The sequence below is a fragment of the Phyllobates terribilis genome, unplaced genomic scaffold (genome assembly GCF_046119375.1).
Source record: "Phyllobates terribilis strain yellow unplaced genomic scaffold, ASM4611937v1 Scaffold_11__3_contigs__length_659146591, whole genome shotgun sequence".
Classification (NCBI taxonomy): domain Eukaryota; kingdom Metazoa; phylum Chordata; class Amphibia; order Anura; family Dendrobatidae; genus Phyllobates; species Phyllobates terribilis.
This window is the reverse complement of record NW_027362771.1, coordinates 576,144,322-576,159,835: the sequence shown is the minus strand read 5'-3', so window position 1 is coordinate 576,159,835 and position 15,514 is coordinate 576,144,322. Positions and strand designations below refer to the sequence as shown.

Here is a 15,514-nt window from a genome sequence, read left to right as displayed (position 1 = left end):
CGGAGGGAGGAGCTCTGTGACATGGTGTCTGAGAGTCCGGAGGGAGGAGCTATTGTATGTGACAGTTCTATGTGGATGGCTCCTCCCTTCCCCCCATGAGTACAGAGCACATTATTAGGACCTGTGTGTAACCACATAACCCATATACAGGGGTCTTATAATTTCCCACAATGCCCCTGTAGATAAAATCCCTGTGAGAATCCGCGGGGCCGCACCCAGAGGATCGTGTGATCTCCTACACATCCAGCATTAACTATACATGAGGCCGTGACACCGCCTGAGCTCTGCCTGTAATAGTATCCATCCGCCACCCTACCTGTATGTGACCGCTGACTTACCATACATAACTATAAGCCCCATACATGGTGACCAGATAACAGTGCCAGCCCTCCTCTGCCATACACCAGGGGGCATGGTTTATATAGTTATCACATTTCTAATTTCAAGCCCCCTGTATACATCTCCCGCCCCTCTAACCAGCCACCGCTCCAGACAGAGCTCCGCTAACTGTAAGCAAGCGTCAAGATGCTGCACTCACAGGAGGCACCAGTCTCCGCCCCTTCATTCCTATTGGTGAAGGTCTGCAGGGTGTGGTCAGTGTACAGAATGTGGGCGTGGCCGTCTGCAGCAGGACTGACATCTGGAGGAGCAGAGCAGAGGGGCTGAGGGACCCACCAGTGCCGGGAGCAGGGGGTGCAGCTCCTGTATGGGGGCAGGGGGAGACCGAGCACCGACTGCACATACTGATATACGGGGGGATACAGGAGCCCAGACACCAGGATAGCCATGGAGGATGACACGGAGAAGACCCCGCCTGATGGAGCGTATGGTAAGAGGCGAAGGATTACCTCCAACTACACAGCAGGGATGTACGGAGAAGTGATAATGATGGGTATTGTACTCCATATATCTCCTATTACTCCATATATCTCCTATTACTCCATATATCCTCCCTATATCTCCTCCTATTACTCCATATATCCTCCCTATATCTCCCCCTATTACTCCATATATCCTCCCTATATCTCCTTCTATTACTCCATATATCCTCCCTATATCTCCTCCTATTATTCCATATATCCCCCTATATCTCCTCCTATTACTCCATATATCCTCCCTATATCTCCTCCTATTACTCCATATATCCTCCCTATATCTCCCCCTATTATTCCATATATCCTCCTATATCTCCTCCTATTACTCCATATATCCTCCCTATATCTCCTCCTATTACTCCATATATCCTCCCTATATCTCCCCCTATTACTCCATATATCCTCCCTATATCTCCTCCTATTACTCCATATATCCTCCCTATATCTCCTCCTATTATTCCATATATCCCCCTATATCTCCTCCTATTACTCCATATATCCTCCCTATATCTCCTCCTATTACTCCATATATCCTCCCTATATCTCCCCCTATTATTCCATATATCCTCCTATATCTCCTCCTATTACTCCATATATCCTCCCTATATCTCCTCCTATTACTCCATATATCCTCCCTATATCTCCTCCTATTACTCCATATATCCTCCCTATATCTCCTCCTATTACTCCATATATCCTCCCTATATCTCCTCCTATTACTCCATATATCCTCCCTATATCTCCTCCTATTACTCCATATATCCTCCCTATATCTCCCCCTATTATTCCATATATCCTCCCTATATCTCCTCCTATTACTCCATATATCCTCCCTATATCTCCTCCTATTACTCCATATATCCTCCCTATATCTCCTCCTATTACTCCATATATCCTCCCTATATCTCCTCCTATTACTCTGTATATCCTCCATATATCTCCTCCTATTACTCCATATATCCTCCCTATATCTCCTCCTATTACTCCATATATCCTCCCTATATCTCCTCCTATTACTCCATATATCCTCCCTATATCTCCTCCTATTTCTCCATATATCCCCCTATATCTCCTCCTATTACTCCATATATCCCCCTATATCTCCTCCTATTACTCCATATATCCTCCCTATATCTCCCCCTATTACTCCATATATCCTCCCTATATCTCCTCCTATTACTCCATATATCCTCCTATATCTCCTCCTATTACTCCATATATCCTCCCTATATCTCCTCCTATTACTCTGTATATCCTCCATATATCTCCTCCTATTACTCCATATATCCTCCCTATATCTTCTCCTATTACTCCATATATCCTCCCTATATCTCCTCCTATTACTCCATATATCCTCCCTATATCTCCTCCTATTACTCCATATATCATCCCTATATCTCCTCCTATTACTCCATATATCCCCTATATCTCCGCCTATTACTCCATATATCTTCCCTATATGTCCTCCTATTACTCCATATATCCTCCCCTATATCTCCTCCTATTACTCCATATATCTCCTATTACTCCATATATCCTCCCTATATCTCATCCTATAACTCCATATATCTCCTATTACTCCATATATCTCCTATTACTCCATATATCCTCCCTATATCTCCTCCTATTACTCCATATATCCTCCCTATGTCTCCTCCTATTACTCCATATATCCTCCCTATATCTCCTCCTATTACTCCATATATCCTCCCTATATCTCCCCCTATATCTCCTCCTATTACTCCATATATCTCCTATTACTCCATATATCCTCCCTATATCTCCTCCTATAACTCCATATATCTCCTATTACTCCATATATCCTCCCTATATCTCCTCCTATTGCTCCATATATCCTCCCTATATCTCCTCCTATTACTCCATATATCCTCCCTATATCTCCTCCTATTACTCCATATATCCTCCCTATATCTCCCCCTATTACTCCATATATCCTCCCTATATCTCCCCCTATTACTCCATATATCCTCCCTATATCTCCTCCTATTACTCCATATATCCTCCCTATATCTCCCCCTATTACTCCATATATCCTCCCTATATCTCCTCCTATTACTCCATATATCCTCCCTATATCTCCTCCTATTACTCCATATATCCTCCCTATATCTCCTCCTATTACTCCATATATCCTCCCTATATCTCCCCCTATTACTCCATATATCCTCCCTATATCTCCCCCTATTACTCCATATATCCTCCCTATATCTCCTCCTATTACTCCATATATCCTCCCTATATCTCCTCCTATTACTCCATATATCCTCCCTATATCTCCTCCTATTACTCCATATATCCTCCTTATATCTCCCCCTATTACTCCATATATCCTCCCTATATCTCCTCCTATTACTCCATATATCCTCCTATATCTCCTCCTATTACTCCATATATCCCCCTATATCTTCTCCTATTACTCCATATATCCTCCTATATCTCCTCCTATTACTCCATATATCCTCCTATATCTCCTCCTATTACTCCATATATCCTCCTATATCTCCTCCTATTACTCCATATATCCTCCCCTATATCTCCCCCTATTACTCCATATATCCTTCCTATATCTCCTCCTATTACTCCACATATCCTCCCTATATCTCCTCCTATTACTCCATATATCTCCTATTACTCCATATATCCTCCCTATATCTCCTCCTATTACTCCAAATATCCTCCCTATATCTCCTCCTATTACTCCATAAATCTCCTATTACTCCATATATCCTCCCCTATATCTCCCCCTATTACTCCATATATCCTTCCTATATCTCCTCCTATTACTCCATATATCTCCTATTACTCCATATATCCCCCTATATCTCCTCCTATTACTCCATATATCCTCCCTATATCTCCTCCTATTACTCCATAAATCCTCCCTATATCTCCTCCTATTACTCCATATATCTCCTATTACTCCATATATCCTCCCTATATCTCCTCCTATTACTCCATATATCCTCCCTATATCTCCTCCTATTACTCCATATATCCTCCCTATATCTCCTCCTATTACTCCATATATCCTCCCTATATCTCCCCCTATTACTCCATATATCCTCCCTATATCTCCCCCTATTACTCCATATATCCTCCCTATATCTCCTCCTATTACTCCATATATCCTCCCTATATCTCCCCCTATTACTCCATATATCCTCCCTATATCTCCTCCTATTACTCCATATATCCTCCCTATATCTCCTCCTATTACTCCATATATCCTCCCTATATCTCCTCCTATTACTCCATATATCCTCCCTATATCTCCCCCTATTACTCCATATATCCTCCCTATATCTCCCCCTATTACTCCATATATCCTCCCTATATCTCCTCCTATTACTCCATATATCCTCCCTATATCTCCTCCTATTACTCCATATATCCTCCCTATATCTCCTCCTATTACTCCATATATCCTCCTTATATCTCCCCCTATTACTCCATATATCCTCCCTATATCTCCTCCTATTACTCCATATATCCTCCTATATCTCCTCCTATTACTCCATATATCCCCCTATATCTTCTCCTATTACTCCATATATCCTCCTATATCTCCTCCTATTACTCCATATATCCTCCTATATCTCCTCCTATTACTCCATATATCCTCCTATATCTCCTCCTATTACTCCATATATCCTCCCCTATATCTCCCCCTATTACTCCATATATCCTTCCTATATCTCCTCCTATTACTCCACATATCCTCCCTATATCTCCTCCTATTACTCCATATATCTCCTATTACTCCATATATCCTCCCTATATCTCCTCCTATTACTCCAAATATCCTCCCTATATCTCCTCCTATTACTCCATAAATCTCCTATTACTCCATATATCCTCCCCTATATCTCCCCCTATTACTCCATATATCCTTCCTATATCTCCTCCTATTACTCCATATATCTCCTATTACTCCATATATCCCCCTATATCTCCTCCTATTACTCCATATATCCTCCCTATATCTCCTCCTATTACTCCATAAATCCTCCCTATATCTCCTCCTATTACTCCATATATCTCCTATTACTCCATATATCCTCCCTATATCTCCTCCTATTACTCCATATATCCTCCCTATATCTCCTCCTATTACTCCATATATCCTCTCTAATCTCCTCCTATTACTCCATATATCCTCTCTATATCTCCTCCTATTACTCCATATATCCTCCCTATATCTCCTCCTATTACTCCATATATCCTCCCTATATCTCGTCCTATTACTCCATATATCCTCCCCTATATCTCCCCCTATTACTCCATATATCCTTCCTATATCTCCTCCTATTACTCCACATATCCTCCCTATATCTCCTCCTATTACTCCATATATCTCCTATTACTCCATATATCCTCCCTATATCTCCTCCTATTACTCCATATATCCTCCCTATATCTCCTCCTATTACTCCATAAATCTCCTATTACTCCATATATCCTCCCCTATATCTCCCCCTATTACTCCATATATCCTTCCTATATCTCCTCCTATTACTCCATATATCTCCTATTCCCATATATCCTCCTATATCTCTCCTTACTCCATATATCCTCCCTATATCTCCTCCTAATACTCCATATATCTCCTATTACTCCATATATCCTCCCTATATCTCCTCCTATTACTCCATATATCCTCCCCTATATCTCCTCCTATTACTCCATATATCCTCCCTATATCTCCTCCTATTACTCCATATATCCTCCCTATATCTCCTCCTATTACTCCATATATCCTCCCTATATCTCCTCCTATTACTCCATATATCCCCCTATATCTCCTCCTATTACTCCATATATCCTCCCTATATCTCCTCCTATTACTCCATATAATCCTCCCTATATCTCCTCCTATTACTCCATATATCCTCCTAATCTCTTCCTCCTATTACTCCATATATCCTCCCCTATATCTCCTCCTATTACTCCATATATCCTCCCTATATCTCCTCCTATTACTCCATATATCCTCCCTATATCTCCTCCTATTACTCCATATAGCATCCCTATATCTCCTCCTATTACTCCATATATCCTCCCTATATCTCCTCCTATTACTCCATATATCATCCTATATCTCCTCCTATTACTCCATATATCCCCTATATCTGCCTCCTATTACTCCATATATCCTCCCTATACTTCTCCTATTCTCCATAGATCCTCCCCTATGTCTCCTCCTATTACTCCATATATCCTCCCTATTACTCCATATATCCTCCCTATATCTCCTCCTATTACTCCATATATCCTCCCTATATCTCCTCCTATTACTCCATATATCCTCCCTATATCTCCTCCTATTACTCCATATATCCTCCCTATATTCCTCCTATTACTCCATATATCCCCTATATCTCCTCCTATTACTCCATATATCCTCCCTATATCTCCTCCTATTACTCCATATATCCTCCCCTATATCTCCTCCTATTACTCCATATATCCTCCCCTATATCTCCTCCTATTACTCCATATATCCTCCCTATATCTCCTCCTATTACTCCATATATCCTCCCTATATCTCCTCCTATTACTCCATATATCCTCCCTATATCTCCTCCTATTACTCCATATATCCTCCCTATATCTCCTCCTATTACTCCATATATCCTCCCTATATCTCCTCCTATTACTCCATATATCCTCCCTCTATCTCCTCCTATTACTCCATATATCCTCCCTATATCTCCTCCTATTAATCCATATATCCTCCCTATATCTCCCCCTATTACTCCATATATCCTCCTATATCTCCTCCTATTACTCCATAGATCCTGTCCTATATCTCCCCCTATTGCTCCATATATCCTCCCTATATCTCCCCCTATTACTCCATATATCCTCCCTATATCTCCCTCTATTACTCCATATATCCTCCACAATATCTCCTCCTATTACTCCATATATCTTCCCCTATATCTCCTCCTATTACTCCATATATCCTCCCTATATCTCCTCCTATTACTCCATATATCCTCCCTATATCTCCTCCTATTACTCCTTATATCCTCCCTATATCTCCTCCTATTACTCCATATATCTTCCCTATATCTCCTCCTATTACTCCATATATCCTCCTTATATCTCCTCCTATTACTCCATATATCTTCCCCTATATCTCCTCCTATTACTCCATATATCCTCCCCTATATCTCCTCCTATTACTCCATATATCCTCCCTATATCTCCTCCTATTGCTCCATAGATCCTCCCTATATCTCCTCCTATTACTCCATATATCCTCCCTATATCTTGTCCTATTACTCCATATATCTTCCCTATATCTCCTCCTATTACTCTATATATCCTCCCCTATATCTCCTCCTATTGCTCCATAGATCCTCCCCTATATCTCCTCCTATTGCTCCATAGATCCTCCCTATATCTCCTCCTATTGCTCCATATATCCTCCCCTATATCTCCTCCTATTACTCCATATATCCTCCTATAGCTCCTCCTATTACTCCATATATGCTCCCTATATCTCCTCCTATTACTCCATATATCCTCCCCTATATCTCCTCCTATTACTCCATATATCCCCCCTATATCTCCTCCTATTACTCCATATATCCCCCTATATCTCCTCCTATTACTCTGGGAACCTCCACAACTATCTTCATCTGACTAAGGATCCTATTTCTATTTTTTGACTCCCTTATTGAATTCCTCACTTATTCCTCACTTTACAACACTGACTTCTCCAGGACAACCTTTTCTACATCTTCGATCCTGGTTCTTCTAGCTATGGCCATGCAAAATGAAATAAAATGCCGCCTTATGGTGCTGACTCATGACCCACATGTTCCAACCATCCTTAATGGTTCGCCCTATAGAAGAACTGATGTCTCTTTCATCAACCATGGATGTCCATAGTTGTGGGTTCGTTATTTGCACCCAACATCTGCTCCCGATGAGGTCAATGAAGTCTTCACAGGGAGTGTTTCCTCACGTTGGTTGTCTACATCTTCAGGGTCATTATATGTGTAGAGAGACCAGAAGAAAAGGGAACTTGAGGGGATGACAGATGGTGACTGGTTCTTATACTCGAAAATCATGTGCCATTTCCTCAGTCTTTTCTCACAAAATGACAAAATATAGGTGTCCAGACTTGTGGGTTGTAGGCCCTTATGGCTGTCTTCTGTATGTCTGTAGGTCTCACATTAGAGATGTCCAGAGTTGTAGGTTGTGGGCCTATGCGGGCTGACATCTGTAGGCTCACACTATATATGTCCAAAGTTGTGGGCTTTTGGCCCATGCAACAGTTATCTGTAGGTCTCACATAATAGATGTCCAGACTTATGGGCCTGTAAGGGAATGTCATCTGTATGTCTGTAGGTCTCACATTATAGATTTGGGGCCCATACGGTCCAACATTTGTAGGTCTCACACTATAGTTGTCCAGAGTTGTGGGTTCTGGGCTTATACGGTCCGTCATCTGTAGGTCTCATATTTTAGATGTCCCTAATTGTGGGTCCGTACTGGAATGTCTTCTGCAGTGTCTGTAGGTCTCTCACTATACATATCCAAAATTGTTCGTTGAGGGCCCATGCGGGCTGTCATCTATAGGTCTCGCAATACAGATGTCCAGAGTTATGGGTTGTGGGCTCATATGGTCCATCATTTGTAGGTCTCACATTATAGATGTTCAGAGCTGTGGGCCTGTAAGGGCATGTCATCTGTATGTCTAGATCTCACTCTACACCGCGTGCAGAATTATTAGGCAAATGAGTATTTTGATCACATGATCCTTTTTATACATGTTGTCCTACTCCAAGCTGCAGAGGCTTGAGAGCCAACTACCAATTAAGTAAATCTGGTGATGTGCATCTCTGTAATGAGGAGGGGTGTTGACTAATGACATCAACCCCCTATATAAGGTGTGCATAATTATTAGGCAACTTCCTTTCCTTTGGCAAAATGGGTCAGAAGAGAGATTTGACGGGCTCTGAAAAGTCCAAAATTGTGAGATGTCTTGCAGAGGGATGCAGCTGTCTTGAAATTTCCAAACTTTTGAAGTGTGATCACCGAACAATCAAGCGTTTCATGGCAAACGGGGTCGCAAGAAGCGTGTTGGCCAAAAAAGGCGCAAAATAACTGCCCATGAATTGAGGAAAATCAAGCGTGAAGCTGCCAAGATGCCATTCGCCACCAGTTTTGCCATATTTCAGAGCTGCAACGTTACTGAGTATCAAAAAGCACAAGGTGTGCGATACTCAGGGACATGGCCAAGGTAAGGAAGGCTGAAAAATGACCACCTTTGAACAAGAAACATAAAATAAAATGTCAAGAATGGGCCAAGAAATATCTTAAGACTGATTTTTCAAAGGTTTTATGGACTGATGAAATGAGAGTGACTCTTGATGGGCCAGATGGATGGGCCAGAGGCTGGATCAGTAAAGGGCAGAGAGCTCCACTCCGACTCAGACGCCAGCAAGGTGGAGGTGGGGTACTGGTATGGGCTGGTATCATCAAAGATGAACTTGTGGGACCTTTTCTGGTTGAGGATGGAGTGAAGCTCAACTCCCAGACCTACTGCCAGTTTCTGGAAGACAACTTCTTCAAGCAGTGGTACAGGAAGAAGTCGGTATCGTTCAAGAAAAAGATGATTTTCATGCAGAACAATGCTCCATCACATGCATCCAACTACTCCACAGCGTGGCTGGCCAGTAAAGGTCTAAAAGAAGAAAAAATAATGACATGGTCCCCTTGTTCACCTGATCTGAACCCCATAGAGAACCTGTGGTCCATCATAAAATGTGAGATCTACAGGGAGGGAAAACAGTACACCTCTCGGAACAGTGTCTGGGAGGCTGTGGTGGCTGCTGCACGCAATGTTGATCGAAAACAGATCAAGCAACTGACAGAATCTATGGATGGAAGGCTGCTGAGTGTCATCATAAAGAAAGGTGGCTATATTCATCACTAATTTTTTTGGTTTTTGTTTTTTCATGTCAGAAATGTTTATTTCTAAATTTTGTGCACTGATATTGGTTTACCTGGTGAAAATAAACAAGTGAGATGGGATTATATTTGTTTTTTATTAAGTTGCCTAATAATTCGGCACAGTAATAGTTACCTGCACAAACAGATATCCTCCTAAGATAGCCAAATCTAAAAAAAAAAACCCACTCCAACTTCCAAAAATATTAAGCTTGGATATTTATGAGTCTTTTGGGTTGATTGAGAACATAGTTGTTGATCAATAATAAAAATAATCCTCTAAAATACAACTTGGCTAATAATTCTGCACACAGTGTATAGATGTTTAGAATTGTAGGTTGTAGGCCCATACGGACCTTCATCTGTTGGTCTCACACTATGAATGTCCAGAGTTTAGGTTGTGGTCTCTTACAGTCCCCCCTCTGTAGGTCTCACGCAGTCTCACACTATAGATGTCCTGTGTTGTGGGCCAATATGGGCATGTCATCTATACGTCACACAATAGATGTCCAGATTTGTGGGTTGTGGATCCGTACGGGCCGTCGTCTGTAGTTCTCACATTTTACAGCCTTGAACCTACAGGTCTCTGAACTTCTATGATATCCCAGGGGTATATTGAATTCACTCTGTTATTTACCAATATTGGGATCTATAGATCCCTTTCCATGATGTACAGAATCTAAAGGAGCATCCGGGAATATATTACAATATGCCTCATCTCCACCCATATCTATTACACCGTAGTATATGTTTCTCTGCAATGCCAGGGCTCAACGCCCATATGGTCTTCTCTTCCGCTCCCGTGTGTCGATGATGTCTTGATAAAGCATAGACATCCCTTTTCGAAAACAACAAATAAGGCGTCATTAGGGCTAGGCGGTCCTCACTACTACTCCCACCCTCCCAGCTTGTTTGTTCATCGTTCCGCTGGTTACGAGTGCCGCGGTGGCAGGATATGGGTTAACACCTCGGCATGGCACATTATTTACATCGATGATGTCATTCTTGATACAGGAGCCGGGGGCCGGTGCGATTGTGCTGCCACGTAGTGGACGCAGCGGGTAGTGCTCTCCAGCTGTAGTATGAGCATAGTCATCAATGGATATATAAAGACCCATGGGGTCAGCTTACCCAAACTTAATGCTCTTCTCAGCTATTCTCCCCGTAATAAGTTCCGCCACTCGAGAGAGAAGAATAAGCCACTGATTCTGACAGCCGGTTCTTTCCCCATGAACAAATGTCTCATCCTTCTTTCTCCTCCACGTTATTTTCCTTAAAGGGGTTGATCCGAATACTGATCAAATACTGATAGTAGGGCCATGGCCTGACATTCTAAAAGGGTTTACGGAGGATTGGAAAAACATGCTTTCCTCTGTTTGTAGGTTTTGTTCAGTATTACAACGTCGTTGAACTTTTTACTTTGTCAAGAAGGATAAAGCGTTCCGCGCCATTGCTCGTCACAAGTGTCGCCCACTCCTTGGCCAGCTCCTCAAAGAGTTAAACATGGGTCTTTAAGATTTATGTAGAGCGTATTGGAAGAAAACAGCGGGTGGGACAACTTTCCTGTTTCCTTTCAGGAGAAAACTGAACCTTAAGACGACTGAGACTGATCTTGCTCATTCTGTAGGAAACAGATGTCCGCGGATTAAGTTCTAGAATGAAGAGAAAAAAAAAACATTTCCTGTCTGAGCGGAATCTTGTGTCGTCTGAGACATTTTCAGATCACCCACCTGCCCATAGATCTAAACCACCAGAGATGTCAGCTCCTGGGCCCCAGTGCAAAATCTGAGTCACCAACCGTGTGTCTTTTTATTTTATTTTTTTTCCATTTTTTTTAAAACATCAGTGTGTTCTTAAATAGCAAAACTGCCCTTGTGCCCCTCTGGCCGTAGGGGCGGTGCACCTCCGAAACTAACGAGATCCATTGACAATGCCCTGCCTCATCAATGACCCGGCCATGGGACCTTCCACTGGTCTCAATTTCAGGCAGGGTCTGGTGTCTAGAAAAATATATGGGGTGTCCAGATAAAAATAAGTGGGAGGCTCTTATGGTACCCTGTCAGGTTGATGACCCTACCTTGGAGGGTTGGACCGCTAGAGGGTGTGAAAGGCTCTGCCGGCGGTGATGTCCGAGACCTCAGGCGAGGTTAGCAGGCCGACATATGAAGGTCTCACACTATAGTTGTCCAGAGTTGTAGGTTGTGGGCTCATACGGTCCGTCATCCGTAGGTCTCACACTGTAGATGTCTAGAATTGTGGGTTGTGGGCCCACGCTTGCCATAATCTGTAAGACTCACACTATAATTGTCCAGAGTTGTAGGTTGTGGGCCCATACGGCAAATCATCTGTAGGTCTCACACTATAGTTGTCCAGAGTTGTAGGTTGTTGGCCCATACTGTCCATCAACTGTAGGTCTCACACTATAGATGTCTAGAATTGTGGGTTGTGGGCCCACGCGGGCCATAATCTGTAAGTCTCACAGTATAACTGTCCAGAGTTGTAGGTTGTGGGCCCATACGGCAAATCATCTGTAGGTCTCACACTATAGTTGTCCAGAGATGTAGGTTGTTGGCCCATAATGTCCATCAACTGTAGGTCTCACACTATAGATGTCTAGAATTGTGGGTTGTGGGCCCACGCGGGCCATAATCTGTAAATCTCACACTATAATTGTCCAGAGTTGCAGGTTGTGGGCCCATACGGTCCGAAAGCTGTAGGTCTCACTCTCTAGATGTACAGAATAATGGGCCCGTACTGGCATGTCATTTGTATGTCTTTACATCTTGTTACGGATCCGGGTGGTGGAACCTCTGTGCTGAGATGCAAGGAGGGACCAGAGGGGCGTAACTAAGTGCCAACTCCGACCGACTCTGGTCACATGGCGGCTTAGTCTACTCCGTGAACCAGGGAGGGACCAAGCAGGTGGACCTGTTGTCACTCTGGGACTGACCTTGTGTGAGAACAGGCGACTCCCACGGGTCAGATGGCTGAAGCTGACAGGTACAGCGGATGAGCACGGCAGGTAGCCTGAAGGGTGATCCGGGTAGGCAAGCAGGCGGGTATGGCGGGAAGGCAGACAGGTGATCCGGGTAGACAAGCAGGCGGGCACAGCAGGTAGCCAGACAGGTGATCCAGGTAGACAAGTAGGCGGGCCCAGGTAGCCAGACAGGTGATCCGGGTAGGCAAGCAGGCGGGCACAGCAGGTAACCTGACAGGTGGTCCGGGTAGGCAAGCCGGCAGGCAGACAGGCTTGCGGGCACAGCTGATAGACAGGCAGGCGGGCACTGGAACCTGAGGGCTGAGGAGAGTGCTAGCACACAAACAACAACCTTGCACAGGCACCTCCATTTTGGAGGAGGTGCTTTAAATAGGAGTGGTCCTCCGTCCTCTTTAGGACGGCGCGCATGGCCCCAAAGCACAGTGCCCGGGAAGCTGCGCGCAACAGCATTTGGGCAGCTGGAGGACGCCGAACCAGGACCGCGGCGGTGAGGGGAACGGCGTCTCTGCCCGGCAGGAGGCAGAGACGCCGGTGCTACACATCTCACACTATAGATGTCTAGAATGGTGGGTTGTGGGCCCACGTTGGCCTTTATCTGTATGTCTTCGCACTATAGATGTTTATCATCTGTAAGTCTCACACTATAATTGTCCAGAGTTGTAGGTTGTGGTCCCATACGGTCTGACAGCTGTAGGTCTCACCATCTAGATGTCCAGAATAATGGGCCCGTACTGGCATGTCATCTGTATGTCTTTACATCTCACACTTTAGATGTCCAGAACTGTGGGCTGTGAGTCCATGCGGGCCATGATCTGTAGATGTCCCCAGTTGTGGGCTCATATGGTCCATCATCTGTAGGTCTCACATTATCCATGTCCAGAATTGTAGATTGTGGACCATCATCTGTAGGTCTTCGCACTATAGATGTCCATATTTGTGGTCCTATGAGGGCCATCATCTGTAGGTCCTAGCACTATAGATGTCCATATTTGTGGTCCTATGAGGGCCATCATCTGTAGGTCCTAGCACTATAGATGTCCATATTTGTGGTCCTATGAGGGCCATCATCTGTAGGTCCTAGCACTATAGATGTCCATATTTGTGGTCCTATGAGGGCCATCATCTGTAGGTCCTAGCACTATAGATGTCTATATTTGTGGTCCTATGAGGGCCATCATCTGTAGGTCCTAGCACTATAGATGTCCATATTTGTGGTCCTATGAGGGCCATCATCTGTAGGTCCTAGCACTATAGATGTCCATATTTGTGGTCCTATGAGGGCCATCATCTGTAGGTCCTAGCACTATAGATGTCCATATTTGTGGTCCTATGAGGGCCATCATCTGTAGGTCCTAGCACTATAGATGTCCATATTTGTGGTCCTATGAGGACCATCATCTGTAGGTCCTCGCACTATAGATGTCCATATTTGTGGGTTGTGGTCCTATGAGGGCCATCATCTGTAAGTCTCACACTATAGATATCCAGGGTTAAAAGGGTCAGCTGGCGGTAATGTCCAGACCCTGAGGTGGGGGTCCGCTGTCAGTTCCATAGGCTTCAATATACTTTACAGAAGGCATCTTTTTCGATATATTCTAGTCAGGCCTATGTGTCGCCATGGTAACAGTGCAACTAAACCACGTGTAGTCTGACCTCACTGTCATTCGCTCTTTCAACCAACCTCTACTTCTTATATAAATTGAGTTGGTTAACAAGTAGTAGGGATCAGACTACGCAGTGTTTGTGTAGTCTGTTACCATGGAGACACATGGGTCTAGAATGGAACTCATCCCTCTATAGAACCCCATTCCTTCTGTATTTCATTGGTGGTTCTTGATGATCGGCCATCTTCTCCTCATATGTATCTGCCATATATCTGGCTATCATTCTGACTGGACTTCTGCTTCCCCCTTTGTCATGCTTTCATAGGCTCCATCATGCTATTTAAAGGGGTGTTCCACTTAAAGGATATCTGATCTTAAATTGTCCTGCTTCAAAGGGGGGGGGGGACCTGGTAGCAAGTGTTCAGTTCCCTGCAGCGCCTCCATAGGGAAAATGAAGTATTACATGATGCCAATTGAGAACAAGAAGCTGTACAGTACATGGAAACTGCTGGGTCCTCCGGAGGGCGCTCCTCGCTGGCTGCTCTTGCTGAGATCAGTGACTCCAGCTTAATGAGGCTTTTTCCCCCCCATGCTTTATACTGCAGCTCTGCTTGTTCAGGCTGGCTCAGCTCCCCCTAGTGTAGAGCAGCCGTATATAATGTGCAGTGTGCAGTATTCTTCATATGTGACGCATACATATTGGATGTGGTCAGATAGAGCTAGTCATGGCGGAATAAGACGGAGCCTGGGGGCGATGAAATGGGATGCCATGACGGGAGGGGGATGGGTGAGAATAAAGGTAGGGCGAGGCCAAGGGGTAATATCTAGTGTTACCTCCATTCATTCTGCTGCCTTCTCTCACATATCTACATGGTACTGTGTGATACTGTCTGCTGAGATGTGTATCTAAGTCTGTTATGTGTGATACTGTCTGCTGAGATGTGCATCTAAGCCTGTTATGTGTGATACTGCCTGCTGAGATGTGCATCTAAGCCTGTTATGTGTGATACTGTCTGCTGAGATGTGCATCTAAGCCTGTTATGTGTGAT

At 43.9% G+C, this 15,514-nt stretch overlaps 1 protein-coding gene across 2 annotated transcripts in view; it reads left to right on the top strand.

The window, feature by feature from the left end:
* Nucleotides 1-593: 593 nt before the first annotated feature.
* The window catches only part of SLC44A2 (solute carrier family 44 member 2 (CTL2 blood group)), a 54,322-nt gene continuing 39,401 nt past the window's right edge, over nucleotides 594-15,514 (top strand). The window contains exon 1 of one of the 2 annotated variants that reach the window (XM_073654186.1): nucleotides 594-829. In XM_073654186.1, the coding sequence (XP_073510287.1) occupies nucleotides 787-829 (43 nt within the window). In that variant the 5' untranslated portion in view covers nucleotides 594-786. The remainder of the gene's footprint in view (nucleotides 830-15,514) is intronic. The other variant, XM_073654188.1, reaches the window with a different exon arrangement.